Here is an 18,396-nt window from a genome sequence, read left to right on the forward strand (position 1 = left end):
GTGGAGGCCTATGTCCAGCAGTGGACTGTATAGGCTGTAATGTATGTATGTAATGTGTCTGGACTGTATCGTTTATGAAGAAAATTTTATACTGACATAAACATTTGTTCTATTTATCATGTTTTGTTTTTGCTATTGTGATTTTAGATACGTTGATTTTGTTCACATCTGCAGATATAACAACTTGGTCTAAGATCTGAACTAGACGCGATGTTCACCATATGTTAAAGATAAATCGCGAAAGGTTTGATTGAAAAATTCCTAGTCAAGCTATATTATTTCGGTAACCACCATTCAAATAAGATTTTAGGAGGCAACTCTATATCATCGTATTCGTAATGAAAAAGCGCCCACTGTGATGTAAGATTTATTTATTAAACATGTGGATGAAAGTAACTAGAACAATATCTTATATATAAAATTCTCGTGTCACAATGTTCGTTACAATACTCCTCCAAAACTGCTGAACCGGTTTTTACTCAACCCTTTCGCGGTTATTTTTCGAATATAATAAAATAAATTTAAAACACTTCTCATCCATTTATCAGATGGGTGAAGTTCATCACTAGTTCGGATCTCCTATCAGCAGCTAATTTACTGAAAAAGGATTACATTATTTCTTGACATATAATTTTTATATATTGGTTTTATTGCAATTAAGATTATGAAAGCTTATACCATTTCATCATCTTCATCATCACTTCAGCCTATCGAGATCCACTGTTGTACATAGGCCTTCCCAAGTTCGCGCCAAACATCCCGGTTTTCCGCAATCCTTATCCAGCCACCAAGGAAAATGTTACATAGCTGGGAATAGTGGGGCTGCGGGAACTGAGAGCCGAAATTTTGGCACATACATGTGTTTTGCCCATAGTCACCACACTGGACAAGCGAGTTGGTGACCGCAAGGCTGACTTTGTCGCACTGAAGACGTTGACAGACGTCTTCAGCCTGTGTATTTGAAAGTCAGCAGTTGGATGGTTATACTGTGTTATCCCTTAATCGCCTCTTACGTCACCTACGGGAAGAGAGGGGGTGGCTATATTCTATACAGCCGTATTGCAATTGCTTTTGGACACGAGATCGCTTTGAGATTTAATAACAATAATTGTGCTATTGTTGCAATTTTTCGGCTATTGCAAATTAAGTAAAATCCGAGCAGATTATCTTAATTTAATTAATTCATGTTAATTAATCGAGCACTCTTTTCATCATTACAAAGATTAAGGTAATGAAGTACTGAGAAAATTTTGCATGTATTTGTATACATACATGAAGACAATTTACTTTACTTTGTTGCTTTAAATATGGTATATAAATACTTTACCGCAAGCGGAAAATAGACACTTGATACTAATCCAAAAGATTGTTTTAAGCCTCTACAAGTACTGTCACTGTAAATTACTCAACGTAATACTATTATGCAATTATTACACGAGGGAAAAATGAAGAGAAAATCAAATAAACATACAGAAAAAAAATATATTATCGTGATTGGGGGCTTTTCGTTTTGTTTTGTACTTGAATTTCTAGACCTTTGACATAGGATTCTCATTCTGCTAGGCCTCCAGTATGAAGAGTACCTATATATATATTTCGTTTTTAATTCAAGTCTAACTAATAACTGACGAAGAGAGAAAGTTACTTTGCTCTTCTAAAACTTGATAATGTAGAAATATTTTGTGGTCGCTCGTTGGATTCGCTTTTTATTTAATTTATTAAATTTTCTGCTCTTTTTCAAACTGATGAACTGTTGTTTTTAAAAATAATTTTCAATTTTATACGAAAAAAAAAATTGTACTACGGACTTGCTAACTGTACTTTTTTTTTTTTACAAGTCACATACATCCACGGGCTTATAACCCATGTCCTTTTTTATTCTAAATACATGCAATTTTTATTTTTATTTTTTTTTCTATTTTAAGGTAGGCGTTACTGCTAACTGTACTTAGTCAAGTCTATGAAGCCATAGTGTCTTATGGTTTAAGTACGTACTTCAAGTATTTTTATTGCTAACAATGACTCGCCCAGGTTTATACGTCCTATCATTCAAATCATTGTTTGTGCAAATTGAATGAAAGGTAGTTGCTGATTCACGTAAAATTAACTAGTAAGTTACGTTTTAGGTTTGTCGTTAAAATGACACTTTTATCAGAAACAGTCTTAGGTTTTAAAAATAAATGGTTAAGTTTTTATCAATTTGGTTATACCGTTCTTGTATTTTCTTGCTTAATAATTCAGCTTGAATGTCACGTATCAAACTATAATATCTGTTGTTTTTTCTTCAATACTTTGATAGATATATGAAGTCTAGGTATATACAGTCGACAAAACTTAATAATTAACTAAAAATGTAAATTAAAACTATTAAAAATTTAACCTACAACGAATGAGAAAAATGTACAAAGGTACAACTATAATTTATTACGTAACTAAAACCAAGCAATTAACGTAAAATAATTACATCCATTAATTCAGCGATCTCGGCTCTCAATAGCAGATACAATTCAATCATCCCTCTATTTACGGATCGAGATGAAAAGATCGGGGAACAATCGGAATCCTCGTCAAATATTTGTAGCAATCAAATCCGAATTGGCTCTTTCTACGGCGCGTGATGTTTCGAAAATGGCTTTTTTCTATCAATTGCGAATAAAGGAGGTTCGTACTTTTTAATTTCAAGGCATTTTTTGTCTGTAAGATTACTTGCATTAATAATAAACTATTAAATATCATTGGTTTTACTTATACATACTTTTCGTATTGAATAAAGTATACCTTAACATATAGTCATCTGTAAATATAGATATATAAATATCCCTACTTATATTATAAATGTGAATGTAAGTTTGTTTGTTACGCTTTCACGCGAAAACTACTTAAACGAGCATCATGAAACTTTGTACACGTATTTTTGGAGGTATTAGAAGTGACATAGGATAGGTTTATGCTGCAAATTTTCGACACTCGCAAGGGAATCAAAACCTACAGAGTACTACCCGTGAACTCAGAATCTTGCAATTTGGTACAAAATAACGTCTTATATAGCACAGATAAATGAAAAATTGTGAAAAGCATAAATTTTTAATTACATCATATAATAAAAATATTTTTAATCATTTTGTGTGTACGGAATCCTCGGTACGCGAGTCTGACTCGCACTTGGCTGGTATTTTATTTTAACATTTCACTTTCGCCTCAATAACAGCGGTTCGCGGGTTTAATTCTCGCTCGGGATGGATATTTGTATTTGCACAAATATTTCTTTCCGGTTTAGATGTCTGTCCTTGTGTGTCTCCCCACTGTGCCTTAGCACGATAAGCTTTCGGTCCCGGTTGTTATCATAAATAGCAATTGTCACTTATAGTAGGAATATATATGCCAACCCGCAATTGACATCGTGGTGGATTAAGCTCCAATCTTTCTCCAACATCCTCAAAAGAGGCCTGTGCCCAGCAGTGGGATAGTTCAGGCTAATAATCATCTTTTTTAACAAATTTAATTAAATATTTGAAAATTAAAACTAAGGTTCAATGTAATAAAGCCATTTGAACCCGAACGTTTTCCTACACAAATCCGTATAAGATTATCCCTCAGAATATTAAATTAACAAAGGATATTGAAACAAAATGTAACGACCCTGCCAATGTACTTGTTCAGTGATTAATTTTATTTGAGTAAACTGTGTACCGTGAAGTTTAGTAAATTTATAACAATCGTTAATTACTTTCTTCGTAGCTATTTAAATTGGCATTATTATATTTTTACTGGTATTATATCCATTGAAAAAGCTCAATTCATAAAACATCTACCTAATAAATTTATTTAATTGTGATGAATGTTATATTTCTTGTTTATTTTGGTATCATAGATTTTACCATTTTTTTTATTTAATATATGAAATTTCAATAGCTACAGTTAAAAAATTAATGAATTGAAAAAATGGAAATTGAAAAAAAAATCTACATTATGCTTGGGAACATCAGATAACTGCCTGACAACAAAATATATTTAAATAACAAATTGAAGCAACCGATTAAAAAAAACCAATCCGTTTAATCCCCATTTGCTATTCCGGTGGTCCTTCATTTTAATGAAGCTTCTGGCTATGATTGTTAGTCGTTTAATATCTATTGAGATACGCGCCCAACATTAATTAATATCGTACTACAAATTATCGAGCTCCGAGTCATTTAGTATTTAAAAAACTTTAAGCTTGTAACTTTAATCACATAAAAAACGAGTGTGCTTTAAACGACGCGACCGAAGTAAAACTTCTTTAGCTCCATCTAACTTATATTTCCCCCTCAACTTCCGTTCGCTTCGCCCGATCACGCTTTTCATAACGATCTCGTCACGTATTCACCAGCTTACTTCCCAAGTAAAGCGAAAGAAGTTTTACTTCAACAAGAGTATTTCGATAGATTTTCGACAATTATTCGAATTATCGACAGAAAGAGAGAGTCAATTCTGTAAGTTTGTGTACACGTAAAAAGAGTTAGCTAAAGCGTTTCTCTATTTTTTAACCGAGTTCCAAAAAAGGAGGAGGTTCTCAATTCGACTGTATTTTTTTTTTATGTATGTTACATCAGAACTTTTGACCGAGTGGACCGATTTCGACAAATTTTATTTTAATAGAAAGGTAGTGTGTGTCAATTGGTCCCATTTAAATTTATTTGAGATCTAACAACTACTTTTTGAGTTATATCTAATAATGCGTTTTTACTTGACGCTTTTTTCGTCGACCTACGTTGTATTATACCACATAACTTTCTACTAGATGTACCGATTTTGATAATTCTTATTCTGTCGGAAAGGGGATATCTCTAGTTTGGTGCCATGATAAGGAAACCAGGATCTGATGATGGGATCCTGGAGAAATCGAGGGAAACTCTCGAAAATCCGCAATAACTTTTTACTGGGTGTACCGATTTTGGTAATTTTTAATTTAGTCGAAAGCTGATGTTTATCATGTGGTCACATATAAATTTTATCGAGATCTGATAAATACTTTTTAAGTAATCCTTGATAACGCGTAGTTACTTGACTATTTTTTCGTCGATCTACGTTGTATTACTTGTCGATGTGATTGAAGTCGGTTTTTTTTTTTCGTTTGCGAGCAAACACAATTATTTAGAGATTACTTTTCAGAAATGATACAAGACCGTCGTATAAAATATGAGGAGTGCATGTGTGGAACAACGCTGGGCAGTGACGCTGAGCTGTTACGAAAAGCAAGCTTCAATATATGTTTTAATTTAGAGTTTTATTGTTTCAAATAATTATAATTTAATTAATTTAATAAAACATTTTAATTTGTAAATATCATAGTAGTAGTTTTCAAGGAGTTATCTCCAGTCGCGTCTTAAAGCTGACACACATACATTTTATTTTTCGTTATCTATACATTAGAAACTATATATAGATTATACGCCGCTATCAAACACGCGACAACATAACAATATAACAGCGGAAAAATGTAGTAGCTGACTGAATAACATAATTTAAGTCGTCGAGGACCGTTTTGCTTAAATAGTGACGGTATTAAGACTTTTTTTTTATTAAGAGCGAACAGATTTATAGGAAATTCCTTGATACCAATGGCTTGCATGCCGTATTCCGCAGCCATCAAAAGGATTCTTTTACATTCCACACTTTTACGACATTAGGAGACGAAACCGTATTTTAAATTGGGCTTGCTATAATAACATCTATTAATAATTGTGTTTAATTATTTAACCCAAGCCATTCGTTTCGTTTTGAATAATTATTTCACACCGTTGTATATTCTGCTCGGGAAAGTTGAGATCTACTTAAATTAATAACGACTGGCACGTGATGAATTATAATCAATACTTCTTACAGAAGGACGAATAAGAATATTTTGCTATAAATTACGTAATTGTATCTTTGCCGGCAGCTAATGTATAAAGTTATCGGCATGAATTTTGAGCGCTTGGAGACAGATTAGATAAAAGCTTGCGTTTAAAAATATATCGAACTTGTAATGGAACGGGCTATGCTTGGAGTTTCTCTCAAAGATAGGATCAGAAATGAGACTATCCGCGAGAGAACGAAATTAACCGACATAGCGCACAGAATTAGCAAGTTGAAGTGGCAGTGGGCTGGTCATCTGTGTCGCAGGACCGATAACCGTTGGAGCAGACGGGTCCTGGAGTGGAGACCTCGTCTTGGCAAACGCAGTGTGGGCCGTTCTCCGGCTCGTTGGATGAAAGATCTACGTAAGATTGCCGGTATAGGCTGAATGAGGATTGCGGAAAACCGGGATGTGTCGCGCGAACTCGGGGAGGCCTATGTCCAGTAGTGGACTGCAATAGGATGGACTGACTAACAGAGCCATTGAGAAATTTGTAGATTTATTTAAATTTTTAACAAAATACATTCACATAAAATAAGGAATATGCTGTTAATTGAATTAAATGATTAATTAATGTTAAAAATCCATAATTAATAGGCATTAAACTGATCATGAAGGTAATGAAATTCAATTTGTAGGCACAAAAAATAAATGCCTTTAATAGATGCTTACAAACTGTTTGAAATTGCAAATGCTTAACTTTTAAATGTGTAGATATTTACTTTAAATACAGAGGCTATATCTTTACATCTTTTTTTAGCATTTCTAACCATTTAAAAACATGGGTATAAGTCTGAATTATAACCACGAGTCCATGACCTAAATTCGTTATATGTAGATTTTTTTTTTCATTTAAATTATACATAGAAATAAACAATACGTATAAAATTAGTCAAATATATTTTTTACAAGCTTATACCTATATACCGAAATCATAGTAGCATTTATAACATTCCAACACGAGATATCGTTTGAATTTAATTTATGGTCAATCACATTAAACTTGAAGTGTAGATCTTTGATACAGATAAAAGTTAACTAAAGCAAATCGAATAAGACTAAAACTTTACTACGGTGCCTATTAGTTTCGCCGATTTGATCTCACGATCATTTTACCGATCGGGCTGATTGGATTCGAGATAACTACGCAACCGCTTAGCGTGTTTCATCGTCAGATAAAAAAGTACGCTCTAATTCTTATTAGTTATTAAACCTTCGATTTACCGCTGTGCCTATATGAATATCAGAAGGGCCCTTTTAATTTTCAAGGATTAAAAGTGTGTGAGTTTGGTCTTAGCCTCTTTCGTCATACATATAATATAAATGTAACGGGTCACGGTCTGTACATTTAAGATATATAAGAGAAAATATTATTTTGGGACCTTTATCAGCGTCTACTGGACTGGACCCTCCCTTAAAAACATTTTTTTTCTGTTAGAACAATCAATCGTCAACGTGAAGCTCCTAGGAGCTAAAGAATTACTAATAATCCAAGACTACCCAAATTAAATAGTAACCAAGCGCAACTAACGTAAAACCACATGGAAATATTACATTAATACAGTAAATAACAAAATTTTATAACAACAATAAAACATTACAGCTACGTGCTCACAAAATACTCTTAAAAGTAATTTCACCTAAATTATCGTTCGCCCTAAATAAAAGATAACCTTTAACTCTTATGGATGATAGTAATAAAGTGCAACGACGACGTGTTTGTGTTTACAAAACTACTGTTTGCTAGAAATGTACTTTTGATTACAATAGGTTTCAACAAAAATATAATTTAACGTACTAATATAGAAAGGATCCGTAGCAAATACATACTTTATACTTCACACAACTTCTTTATAATGCATTTCTATGCTTTATTATATAAGTAAAGGTATATCCAGACAAAAAAAGAAACTAGACTGACAAAATTATTAATACGTAGAACAAGTTTATAGTAAAAGTTCCATACTATGTACTTCATGTCGCTTGCACCAGTGAATCCAAAAAATATCGGAAACCAGAGTGTCCAACAAAAAAGTAAGAAATGTTCTATTAATAAATTAAAATCATAAAAAATCATACGTCAATTCGCAGCTACCTATAAACAAAATTAAAAACAAAAAACAGTTCTCATTTATAAATAGTACTGTCAAAACATCGTCAAAGTAAATTTGAAAGGTTAACATGTAATAAGTATGAAGTCCGATAACACTAACAGTTCAATTATGATATAAAAGCAACTTCCTTGACGTAAACTCCATATCTACGTCGGAAATACAATTTTATTTATCTATTAAGAGTTTATTTATCAATATCGTGTATTCTTTCACTGGTTTTAACAATATAAGTTAAAAAAAAAAAACAAATAAATGACGAAGGGTCAAAAACACTCAAACAATGGGAAAAACAAACAGAAAAAAAGGAAACATTTAAAAAAATCTTTAACTATTAGATAAGAGCAGATCCTCTGATATACGAGTATATGAAATGCATATGCAAAGTGAATATGCATAGAACCATAAAATTGTATAATTTAAATCTAAAATAGTCCTAGAACACATATATTTTAAAGCTTACATTTTGAAAAAAATTTTAGTTATCCAGTCAGTTCAGCCTATTGCAGTCCACTGCTGGACATAGGCCTCCCCAAGTTCGCGCCATTGAAGTAGTTGTAGATATTGATCAGTGTAAATTTAAACTATATTGCTTTGTTTTATTTACGTTTATTAGGTCGATTAAGTAGTTCCAGTTAGACTCATCATTATCATTCCAGCCTATTGCAGTCCACTCCTGGGCATAGGCTTCCACAAAATCGCGCCAAAAATGCGTAAACTCATGTGTGTTACAGTTAGACTGATATTATTGAATCAGAAGATAGGTACAGTTTTGATATATGTAATCTTAGGAACTACTGTTTCGAAATAAAAATTTTCCAAACAAAAATTATTTTTGTATTGGATAGAATATTTACTGAAGAAGGCTATAATCTATTTTATTCTTTAAACCCATGTGAAACCGCGAAGCACAGCTAGGTCAAAATAAATTGATTAGACACAGGTAAAAAAAAACATAGTTCCGTCTCGGTCTCGGTTATTAGCTTTTTACATGTCCGTAGTAATTAAAACATTTCAGAACCAAAAGGTAGGACAGTGTCTCTTATCATTACAGCCTATACAGTCCACTGCTGGACATAGGCCTCCACAAGTTTACGTCAAAAATAACGTGAACTCATGTGTTTTGCCCATAGTCACCACGCTGGGCAGGCGGGTTGGTGACCGCAGTACTGGCTTTGTCGCACCGGAGACGCTGCTGCCCGTCTTCGGCCTGTGTATTTCAAAGCCAGCAGTTGGATGGTTATCCCGCCATCGGTCGGCTTCTTAAGTTCCAAGGTGGTTGTGGAACCTTGTTATCCCTTAGTCGCCTCTTACGACACCCACGGGAAGAGAGGGGGTGGCTAAATTCTTTAGTGCCGTAGCCACACAGCACAGTGTCTCTTAATTGGATGCAAAATATAACGTGTGCCAAATCATACAAAACCACTATTTTATACCTTTTTCCAAGTTCTTCGTAAAATTATTTTTTTTTGTAACAACTATTATTCAATAAAAATACTAACTGCTATAATACTAATAAAAACTACTATAGCATTCATTTACTATTGAAAATAGCACTGCTCAAGTTTTCACAATACATCGATGATATCGAAATAATCTTCTCAAAAATTGTAGATGTTTAAAAATTTGTTTATTCACAAGATAACTATTATCTTATTTTGACTAGAAATTACAATATTCAGAAAAACAAATTTAGGTAAGTACTTATATATAAATAAAAATAAATGGTGCTAAGCGCATAACTCGAGAATGGCTCGATCAAATCGGCTCATTTATTTTTTTGTATGTGCCTTATTAACTTGGGGCCACGGAAGGTGTTAATACTAAATAATTGTGTTTGCTCGCAAACGAAAAAAAACACCGACTTCAATTACATCGACAAGTAATACAACGTAGATCGACGAAAAAATAGTCAAGCAACTACGCGTTATCAAAGATTACTCAAAAATTAGTTATCAGATCTCGATAAAATTTATATGTGACCACATGATAAACATCAGCTTTCGATTAAATTAAAAATTATCAAAATCGGTACACCCAGTAAAAAGTTATTACGGATTTTCGAGAGTTTCCCTCGATTTCTCTGGGATCCCATCAGATCCTGGTTTCCTTATCACGGTACCAAACTAGGGATATCCCCTTTCCAACAAAAAAAATTTATCAAAATCGGTACATCCAGTAAAAAGTTATGCGGTATAATACAACGTAGGTCGGCGAAAAAAGCGTCAAGTAAAAACGCATTATTAGATATAACTCGAAAAGTAGTTAGATCTCAAATAAATTTAAATGGGACCAATTGGCACACACCACCTTTCGATTAAAACAAAATTTGTCGAAATCGGTCTACCCGGTCAAAAGTTCTGATGTAACATACATAAAAAAAAAAAAAAAAAATACAGTCGAATTGAGAACCTCCTCCTTTTTTGGAAGTCGGTTAAAAAATAGTAATAATTTTTTTTAAATAAATATTAACTTTTGACAGAACGAAGTCTGTCCGGGCAGCTAGTTAATAAAAATTGATTATCATGTAATTTACTAATACCTGCAAAACTTTTGTTTACATGTAACTCGTAGAAACCTTGTACCGAATTTCTCGACTACTCACCGAAAGAGTTCTAATATAAACACTTCTATTTAAATATTTATTATTTAAGTAAAAACACCTAAATTATACGAATAAAATTCAATGTTACTTGTGTTTTAATTCCAATCAATAACATAAAAAAAAATGTTCAACAAAACGTACAAGAACTATCAATGAAATAAATTAATCACTACAAAAAATTGTAGAACACTGGAGCAACATATCAACATTTTCGCACTACAATATTTTTTTCTCAGAAACAAAACAGAAAGAACTTAGCATCAAAGTGTTATTGCTTCGGAATTATTTATCACATTCCCGGTAGTATTCGATTCTGTATTGTTAGGAATTGAATTATATATAAAAATTTTAAGAATGATATAAATCAGAATAGTTTATGTATTTATATTTTTTCTCTCGTTGTTTCTTAGTTAAGAAAAAAAAATTCGAATTGTTCGAAACCTGATTAACATAATAATAAAAATCTAGGTGATATTAGCATAAACTAATAAATTTGATAAATTATAGGTAAACAGATTCGTTAGAACAGTAATTATCATCGTTAGAAATATTAATTATAATATAAAAATATGCAACAATTTCATACATATAATAAATTAAAAATCCAAAAAATCTGTACTAATATTTTACGAGAGAGAAGAGTCTTAATAACTACTGTTTTGAAATGATTTTTTTTTTTTTTTGTTTGGAGGTTAACAGAGTATCAAGGTAGGTTGAGGCTGTATAACATCACGCTATAACCAATATGAGCATAGCATCATTGAAAAATGTTATACATAAAATCCATAGGATTGCATTAGCGCTAGGATGTAGAGTTCCTTAAATATTGTGTTGGGGTTGCTGTATATATAACGATCTAACTACTACTACTAACACTAGTCTAAGTTCATAATGTAACTAATGATTAGATATTATTATTTTTTTAAATTTAATGATGCTTTTTTCTACCTTAACTTCTTTTTGTTACTCTTTTTTTTTTGAGAATGTAGATTTTTTTTTACGTTCTTTACATTATGTTTTCGTACATAATGAAAAAAAAATATTAATTTCATTTAATACAAAAGATATTAGTTTTTTTATTTTATAAATTGACAGCAAAAATATATGAACGCGCATAACTTAGAGACAGGGCACCAAAATACGAGTAGATAATTTTTACTTCTTTCTCCTAACTTCTTTTTTTTTTATATATATATATCAGTAGGTCGACAAACAAGCGTACGGTTCACCTGATGGTAAGAGATTACTGTAGCTTATAGACGCCTGCAACACCAGAAGCATCGCAACCGCGTTGCCGACCCAATCCCCAGGAGCTCTGGCCACCTTACTCACCAACAGGAACACAATACTTGCTCTTTCTTATTCTAAACAAAAACTAATAATACAATATAACTATATTCGTACCATAGTACTTTTAAAACTTGACAATGATACAATAGCAAAACAATGATCCTCAATGATCTCAGTAATTAATGACGCAGTCCCTAATCTATAGTAAAAAATTTCACGCTTATTATGTCGCGTTAATCTCAAAAGCTATTACTTATTGAGTTAAAAAGTTTCGTAGTATAACTAAAACTGACATCAAAAACTTCTACGAAGTACCTTTTAAACTAGCAGAAGTACTTATTCTTCTGACGATCGTGTGTGTACTTAGAACATATTAATTTTTTGTAGTAAACATTTTTTTATCAAAAAAAAAAGCGTTCAGAAAAAATTCTACTTAAGAAAGGCTTCATTGCTTCACTATGATAGTAGAAGGAATATTTAATTTTGTTGACTGTGGAGGATCACAGGGTGGCCATAATATAATCGTGGTTAGAATATTCATACCAGAGATGGACATTGCCTCATTCATAGCAGATATGGCCACTGCCTCTTGAGAATAAGAATGCGGAAATTCTGTGAATAGACAAGTACCATAGTCACTTGTGAGTAGCTAATGAATATAGCTGTATACATATTGGCTTATTTTTGACAAGAAAATTGCGGTTGAACGAAAACTGCTTTTAGTACTCTTTGCATTTATATCATGGAACTTTCTATGCTTATAATAAAACTGTAAATGTCTGTCTATCTGGACCTTGGCCACGTATCACGCCAATACCAAAGAATGATTTTAAGTGAAATAAGCAAGATTTTTTGGAGTACTGTGAACTAGAGCATTTGTTACTTTTTCTTTGAGAAAGGGGCCAAAATGTGTACTTAGTTATTCATTATTATGTAGTTCGATTAGATACATTAAATGAATTGATACCAGATTATTGCAAATATCATAACCCTAAGTGTTAGATCCTAAGTAATTTGAGACAAAAAATGTAAAAAAAGAAACATAAAATATGCTTAAAACAGCCTTAAAAGCGGGAACCGCAGCGGAAAAAGCTGAAACGACTAAACGGCACAAATATTCGTCACTAATTCCAAATTACAATCTTTGTGCCGTTTGCAGTCGAAATACTTGGACCTTGGAGTAGCAGTGCTCAAATTTTTTTAAATGAGGTAACTCCTCACCTTATTGCCTCCACTGGTGACAAGAGGGCTGGTGCATTTTTTGCCCAGAGAATCGGCATAGCGATTAAACGGGGAAATTCTGCCAGCATTCTTGGCACGATTCCACGCGAAAAAGATTTATACCAAAACTATCTGTAAATATTTCGTTCTTAAGTTGTGAATTGTAAACATGTATAATGTTTAATAAACTATTGTTTTTTGAAAAAACATGCTTTATCTAATATGATTTCTTATCAATTTTTTTATATTTTTTTACCCCGAAAACATTAATGTTAATTACAATTAATCAGACAAATTATGTAATAAAAGACAAAGGTCATGTAAATAACATACTAAAAAACTTTTCCGACGTATCAGTTGAAAACACTTAAGTTTATTTACGGCTGAACGAACTCGAATGAATATCTTACGAGTGATACGAAAATAGTTTTGTTTTTTGGTCCGTTCTTTACGAACATAAAATTTACGCTATAAATAATCATTTTGACACTTATTATAATGCAAATAAAAACAACGAACATATTTTTAAATCTTAAAACAAATGTTTATGAATATTTTAAGACTTTTGTTTTAGAAATGACTAACTGTGCCCGCGACTTTGTCCGCGTGGAATTTAAAAAAAATATTGTTCAGTTCGTAAAGTTTTAAAATAAATAAATTTCTAAAATAAAAGTAGCCTAAGTTACTCCTTATTACATAGCTGATTAGCTAGCCAGTGAAACTCCGATCAAAATTGGTCCAGCCATTTCAGAGATTAGCCGGAACATACAGATTGACAAAAATTATAAAAAATCTTGTTTTGATATATGTACCGCGTATACATCCAAATTCATTCAGTAAAAAGCGGTTATTTTAATATTACAAACAGACACTTCAATTTTATTTATTTGTATAGATGAACAAAATTGATGCAGAAAAGCAACGATTACTTTAATAGATAAAATGCGGCTTTAGCTTATAATTAAGCCTAGAATAAGGTATAGGCCTTATTGCTAAGAAAAATTTAATTTAGCAGCGTTAGTACACGTAAGTTATTTCATTTCTTGGCAAGGTATCAGCTACTATCTTCTAAAGAATTATTTTTTGTAATAGACTTTTAAAGCTTATCTTAATTAATGTATGCCAACTAAAAGTACAAGATATTGTCCTGTAGGTTAATTATACGTTATATTTAATACAAGCTAAATAGAACTAGTAAAAATTAACGTTCTTGATCATTTTTAACCGACTTCCAAAAAAGGACTCCTCCTTTTTTGGAAGTGTTCTCAATTCGACTCTAATTTTTTTTTTATCTGTGTTACATCAGAACTTTTGACCGGGTGAACCGATTTCGACATTTTTTTTTTAATCGAAAGGTGGTATGTGTCAATTGGTCCCATTTAAATTTATTTGAGATCCAACAACTACTTTTCGAGTTATATCTAATAATGCGCTTTTATGATTTATGAGAAATCGAGGGAAACTCTCGAAAATCCGCAATAACTTTTTACTGGGTGTTTCGATTTTGATAATTTTTAATTTAATGAAAAGCTGATGTTCATCGTGTAGTCACATTCAAATTCTATTGAGATCTGATAACTACTTTTTGAGTAATCTTTGATAACGCGTAGTTACTTGACTATTTTTTCGTCGATCTACGTTGTATTACTTGTCGATGTAATTGAAGTCGGTTTTTTTTTTCGTTTGTCTGCAAACACAATTATTTTATAGACGCTTAATTATCTTATCTATAATTTCAAATGTTTGTGATTATAAAATACTTCATAGACCACTTGAATCAAATTATGCACAAATATTGATTGATCAATTTAGCATTATTTTCAAAAAATTTATGATCCAAAAATAATTAAATATTTAATTTGTAAAACGTCGATTCAATGATGCTTTTGAAGCCTATTTGAATAAATCTATTTTTTTAATTGGATTTGATACATACATTAAAAATAACAACAAAAACACAGCTGGCAATGTATTGTCAATAAAGAATGACCATGTCTACGGCCATATGTGACCTCATTCCATAGCGCCGTCGTAAAAATTTGTCTCTGTCGATACGTCAAAAGACAATCCAGATCAGAATGTCCAAAAATATCATCCAGTTGTTACAGCTACTTCAACATTCTGACTGTTTTCGTCGGAAAAATACCAAATGAATAAGATTTTCAGCTTATGGCGCTTCAAGCGGATACGTGTTTTGTATGCCCACTTACATCGCGCTTGATGTTTAAATTAAATTATTTAATGGAAAGGATATTTGTATAAGCTTGTAAAGCTAGTTCGTACTATGGATTAGTTAGTAGATATTTTAGTTACTTTGATCCTAGGTTATAAAAAACCACAATAGAGCTGTGGGATTAGCTACTGGCTTTCATCGCGCTTTGAGATTACGGCATTAAGAATATAGCCACCCCCTCTCTTCCCGTGGGTGTCGTAAGAGGCGACTAAGGGATAACACAGTTCCATTACCACCTCGGAACTTGGAAAGCCGACCGATGGCGGGATAACCGTCCAGCTGCTGGAAATATACAGGTCGAGGACGGGCAGCAGCGTCTTCGGCGCGACAAAGTCAGCCGTGCGGTCACCAACCCGCCTGGCCAGCGTGGTGACTATGGGCAAAAAACATGAGCTCGCTCCATTTTTGGCGCGAGCTTGTGGAGGCCTATGTCCAGCAGTGGACTGTAATAGGCTGAAATGATGATGATGATGATTTCATGCAAGATATAGAATAGAATTTATAATGGTTGTATAATGTTGGTTGAGTAATAGTAATGACAGACTCTAAAAGAGTAACTAATAAATTCCGAAATTTTCCGCTAGACTCCTTTTTCAACCGGTGGTAGCACAACATTAACTAATTTACTATAAAATATTAATAAATCTTCTATAATAATCTAAAATATTAAAAAATATTAATAATCTTTAATAAAATCTTCTGTGAAATAATAATAAAAAGAGATTTTATAGATTACTTGAATAAACTAAAGTGTGTATGAATTAATTAAACATGCATGAATACTGAGAATTTATTTTAGCAAAATAAATTTGTAAATCATTTTAGTTCATCCATTTAGTTCATCCATTTAGGCTAGAAAACTCTTTCTTCTCCACCCACTTCCCTAATAAAGTCTGTCGTTTGAGACTCAGTTCCTATATTGGTCGAGAAAGTTGATTTCGACATTAAAAGAGCAAAACAAAACTTTTTTTTAACATAGGGTACCAGGCTGAAGTTAGTTTACATGATTAACAATCTTAGCTACTCACTTCCTAAGCTTATAGAAAATAATTAGCTACCTACTGAGCCTCTCGACTAAATTACACGCCGCCGCTAAAAACATTTTGATCGAACTGAATGTAACAAATTAGGTTACCTTAGTAGGTATTTCGGAATTCAAAGAGCCGCATTTACCGTTAGAACAAAATGTTGGCGACTCACGACACTGAGTAGATTATATTCACGCTACTTTTCCTATGATATTATTAATTTCTGGAAATTTTAATGAGCGTTTTTGATTATCTGTTGTAGGAAGGCTAGTTACAAATTTTATCTGTGCACTGTCTAAAATATCTTCTCTTAAAACATGCTTACAATAATATAATTAGCAAATAAATTGATGAGGTAATAAGTATCTTGTAAAAAATATTTTAAAAGAAACATATATATACATATAATCTTATGTCTAAAATAGTCAATTATGCCGTGTCCAAACACCTTATTGTTCACAGTCCAGTATAATACTACTAATAATTAAAAAAATCCAATTATAACAAGATCAGTCTCGATAGTAACCAGTTAGTCATTTAGTAAAAGTTGTAACTTCTCGACCGTCTTCCTTTATAATAATTATTTTAATAACAGTCGAATGCCTCTACTACGGCTATTTAAATCAAAATTAAAAAAAATACTATTATTAAAATTATCATTAACAATATATGAGCTGTTATAATTTTTTTTGTGGTTTTCTGGACACATAAATACTCTTTTTTTAATAATATCCGTATAAACTAAAGTTACATTTTCGTACAAAGCTAACATTTGTTAGTCATTTTCAGTAGCACAAAAAGACGTAAGACAAATAAATCTGAAATATTAGCCTAATAAACTGTCTTACCGGTAACTCAGCGGCGCTCGCAAATTAATTGACGAAGATCTAGACACAGGCCGGCGACGCTTGTCACCGTCGTGCCAGCTCGCGTAACTCCGCGCATACGACACAACACCGCACCTCTCACTCGCGTTCAAAAACTCCACTGTCATATCAACATTGTCCAACGTATCGTTCAACCAGCTGTCATTTAAAAACTTAGAATCGAACTCAAAAGAACTATTCACATTAACGGTAACATTATCGAAATTGGAATGGTTTGTCAACTCATACACGCCATTGTGTTTTGGACTAGAGTAAATGTAAACTTGATCGAGTTCCGAGTCGTTCTCCGTTTTGATCGGGCTGGTTTTTAGGTGAGTTTCGTTCGAGGTGCGGTGGTAGTCATCGGTGGCAGTGTACCACGCCTCGAGGATGGCGATGTGCGTGTCCAGATCCCGACACGTGAGTCGGAACTCGTAGTCGTGACATCGCTGCTCCTCAACTATTTCTGAAACAAGATGTTAATAACGTTAATATTAGATAACAGTAAGCAATAGGGCTGTGTACGATTGTTGAATATATCAATGAACATAAATATAAATAACGTGCACATTAGCCTTTTTTGAAGTCTGTCGGTTAATAAATTGTATAACTGAAGATCTGAAGGGCCTGGGATCTTAAATGAATATGATGAATAATGAATAGACCAATTGTTCGAAGTAAAAAAAAGTATTTGAAGTATCTTAATTTGTAGAAAGATGTCAGAATTAAATACTAAGAAAAATGGCTTACTAAATGGAAAAATTTAGTAAACATAGCATTTATTTTAACGTCATGCTATTGACAATTTGCAAGAGAGAACAATATTTGTTAAATCGGCTTTTGTCTATTAGTGCTTAAATCACAATTACTTAGTTTAAACAATTTTTTTAATATCATATCAAAAATCGACCGTTCCAGCGGGGATCGAACCTGCATCTCCGACTTACCGTGTCGGTGCTTTAGCCAATTAAGCAAAATAATTGGTTAGAATTTCCTAATGTGTGGGTAACACAAAAATAAATCGTAAGATTTGCTTATTCTAGTCACTTTGTTTTTTTTTTTTTTCATCTCTAACAACATTTTTAATAGAATCAAAAACATCACATTTTAAAAAATATATTTCCAACTTCATATACCTATTATTTCTGTACTAAATGCAATCAT

General features: G+C 32.4%; 1 protein-coding gene across 1 annotated transcript in view; it reads right to left on the bottom strand.

The window, feature by feature from the left end:
• LOC123669711 overlaps positions 1 to 18,396 on the bottom strand; it is a 132,682-nt gene extending 114,286 nt beyond the window's left edge. Inside the window, exons 1-2 of the mRNA XM_045603302.1 lie at positions 18,369 to 18,396; positions 17,215 to 17,698 (exon numbers count right to left, since the gene is read on the bottom strand). Of these exons, the coding sequence (XP_045459258.1) occupies positions 17,215 to 17,698; positions 18,369 to 18,396 (512 nt within the window). The remainder of the gene's footprint in view (positions 1 to 17,214; positions 17,699 to 18,368) is intronic.

This window comes from Melitaea cinxia, chromosome 3, assembly GCF_905220565.1.
Source record: "Melitaea cinxia chromosome 3, ilMelCinx1.1, whole genome shotgun sequence".
In the NCBI taxonomy this organism is placed as follows: Eukaryota; Metazoa; Arthropoda; class Insecta; order Lepidoptera; family Nymphalidae; genus Melitaea; species Melitaea cinxia.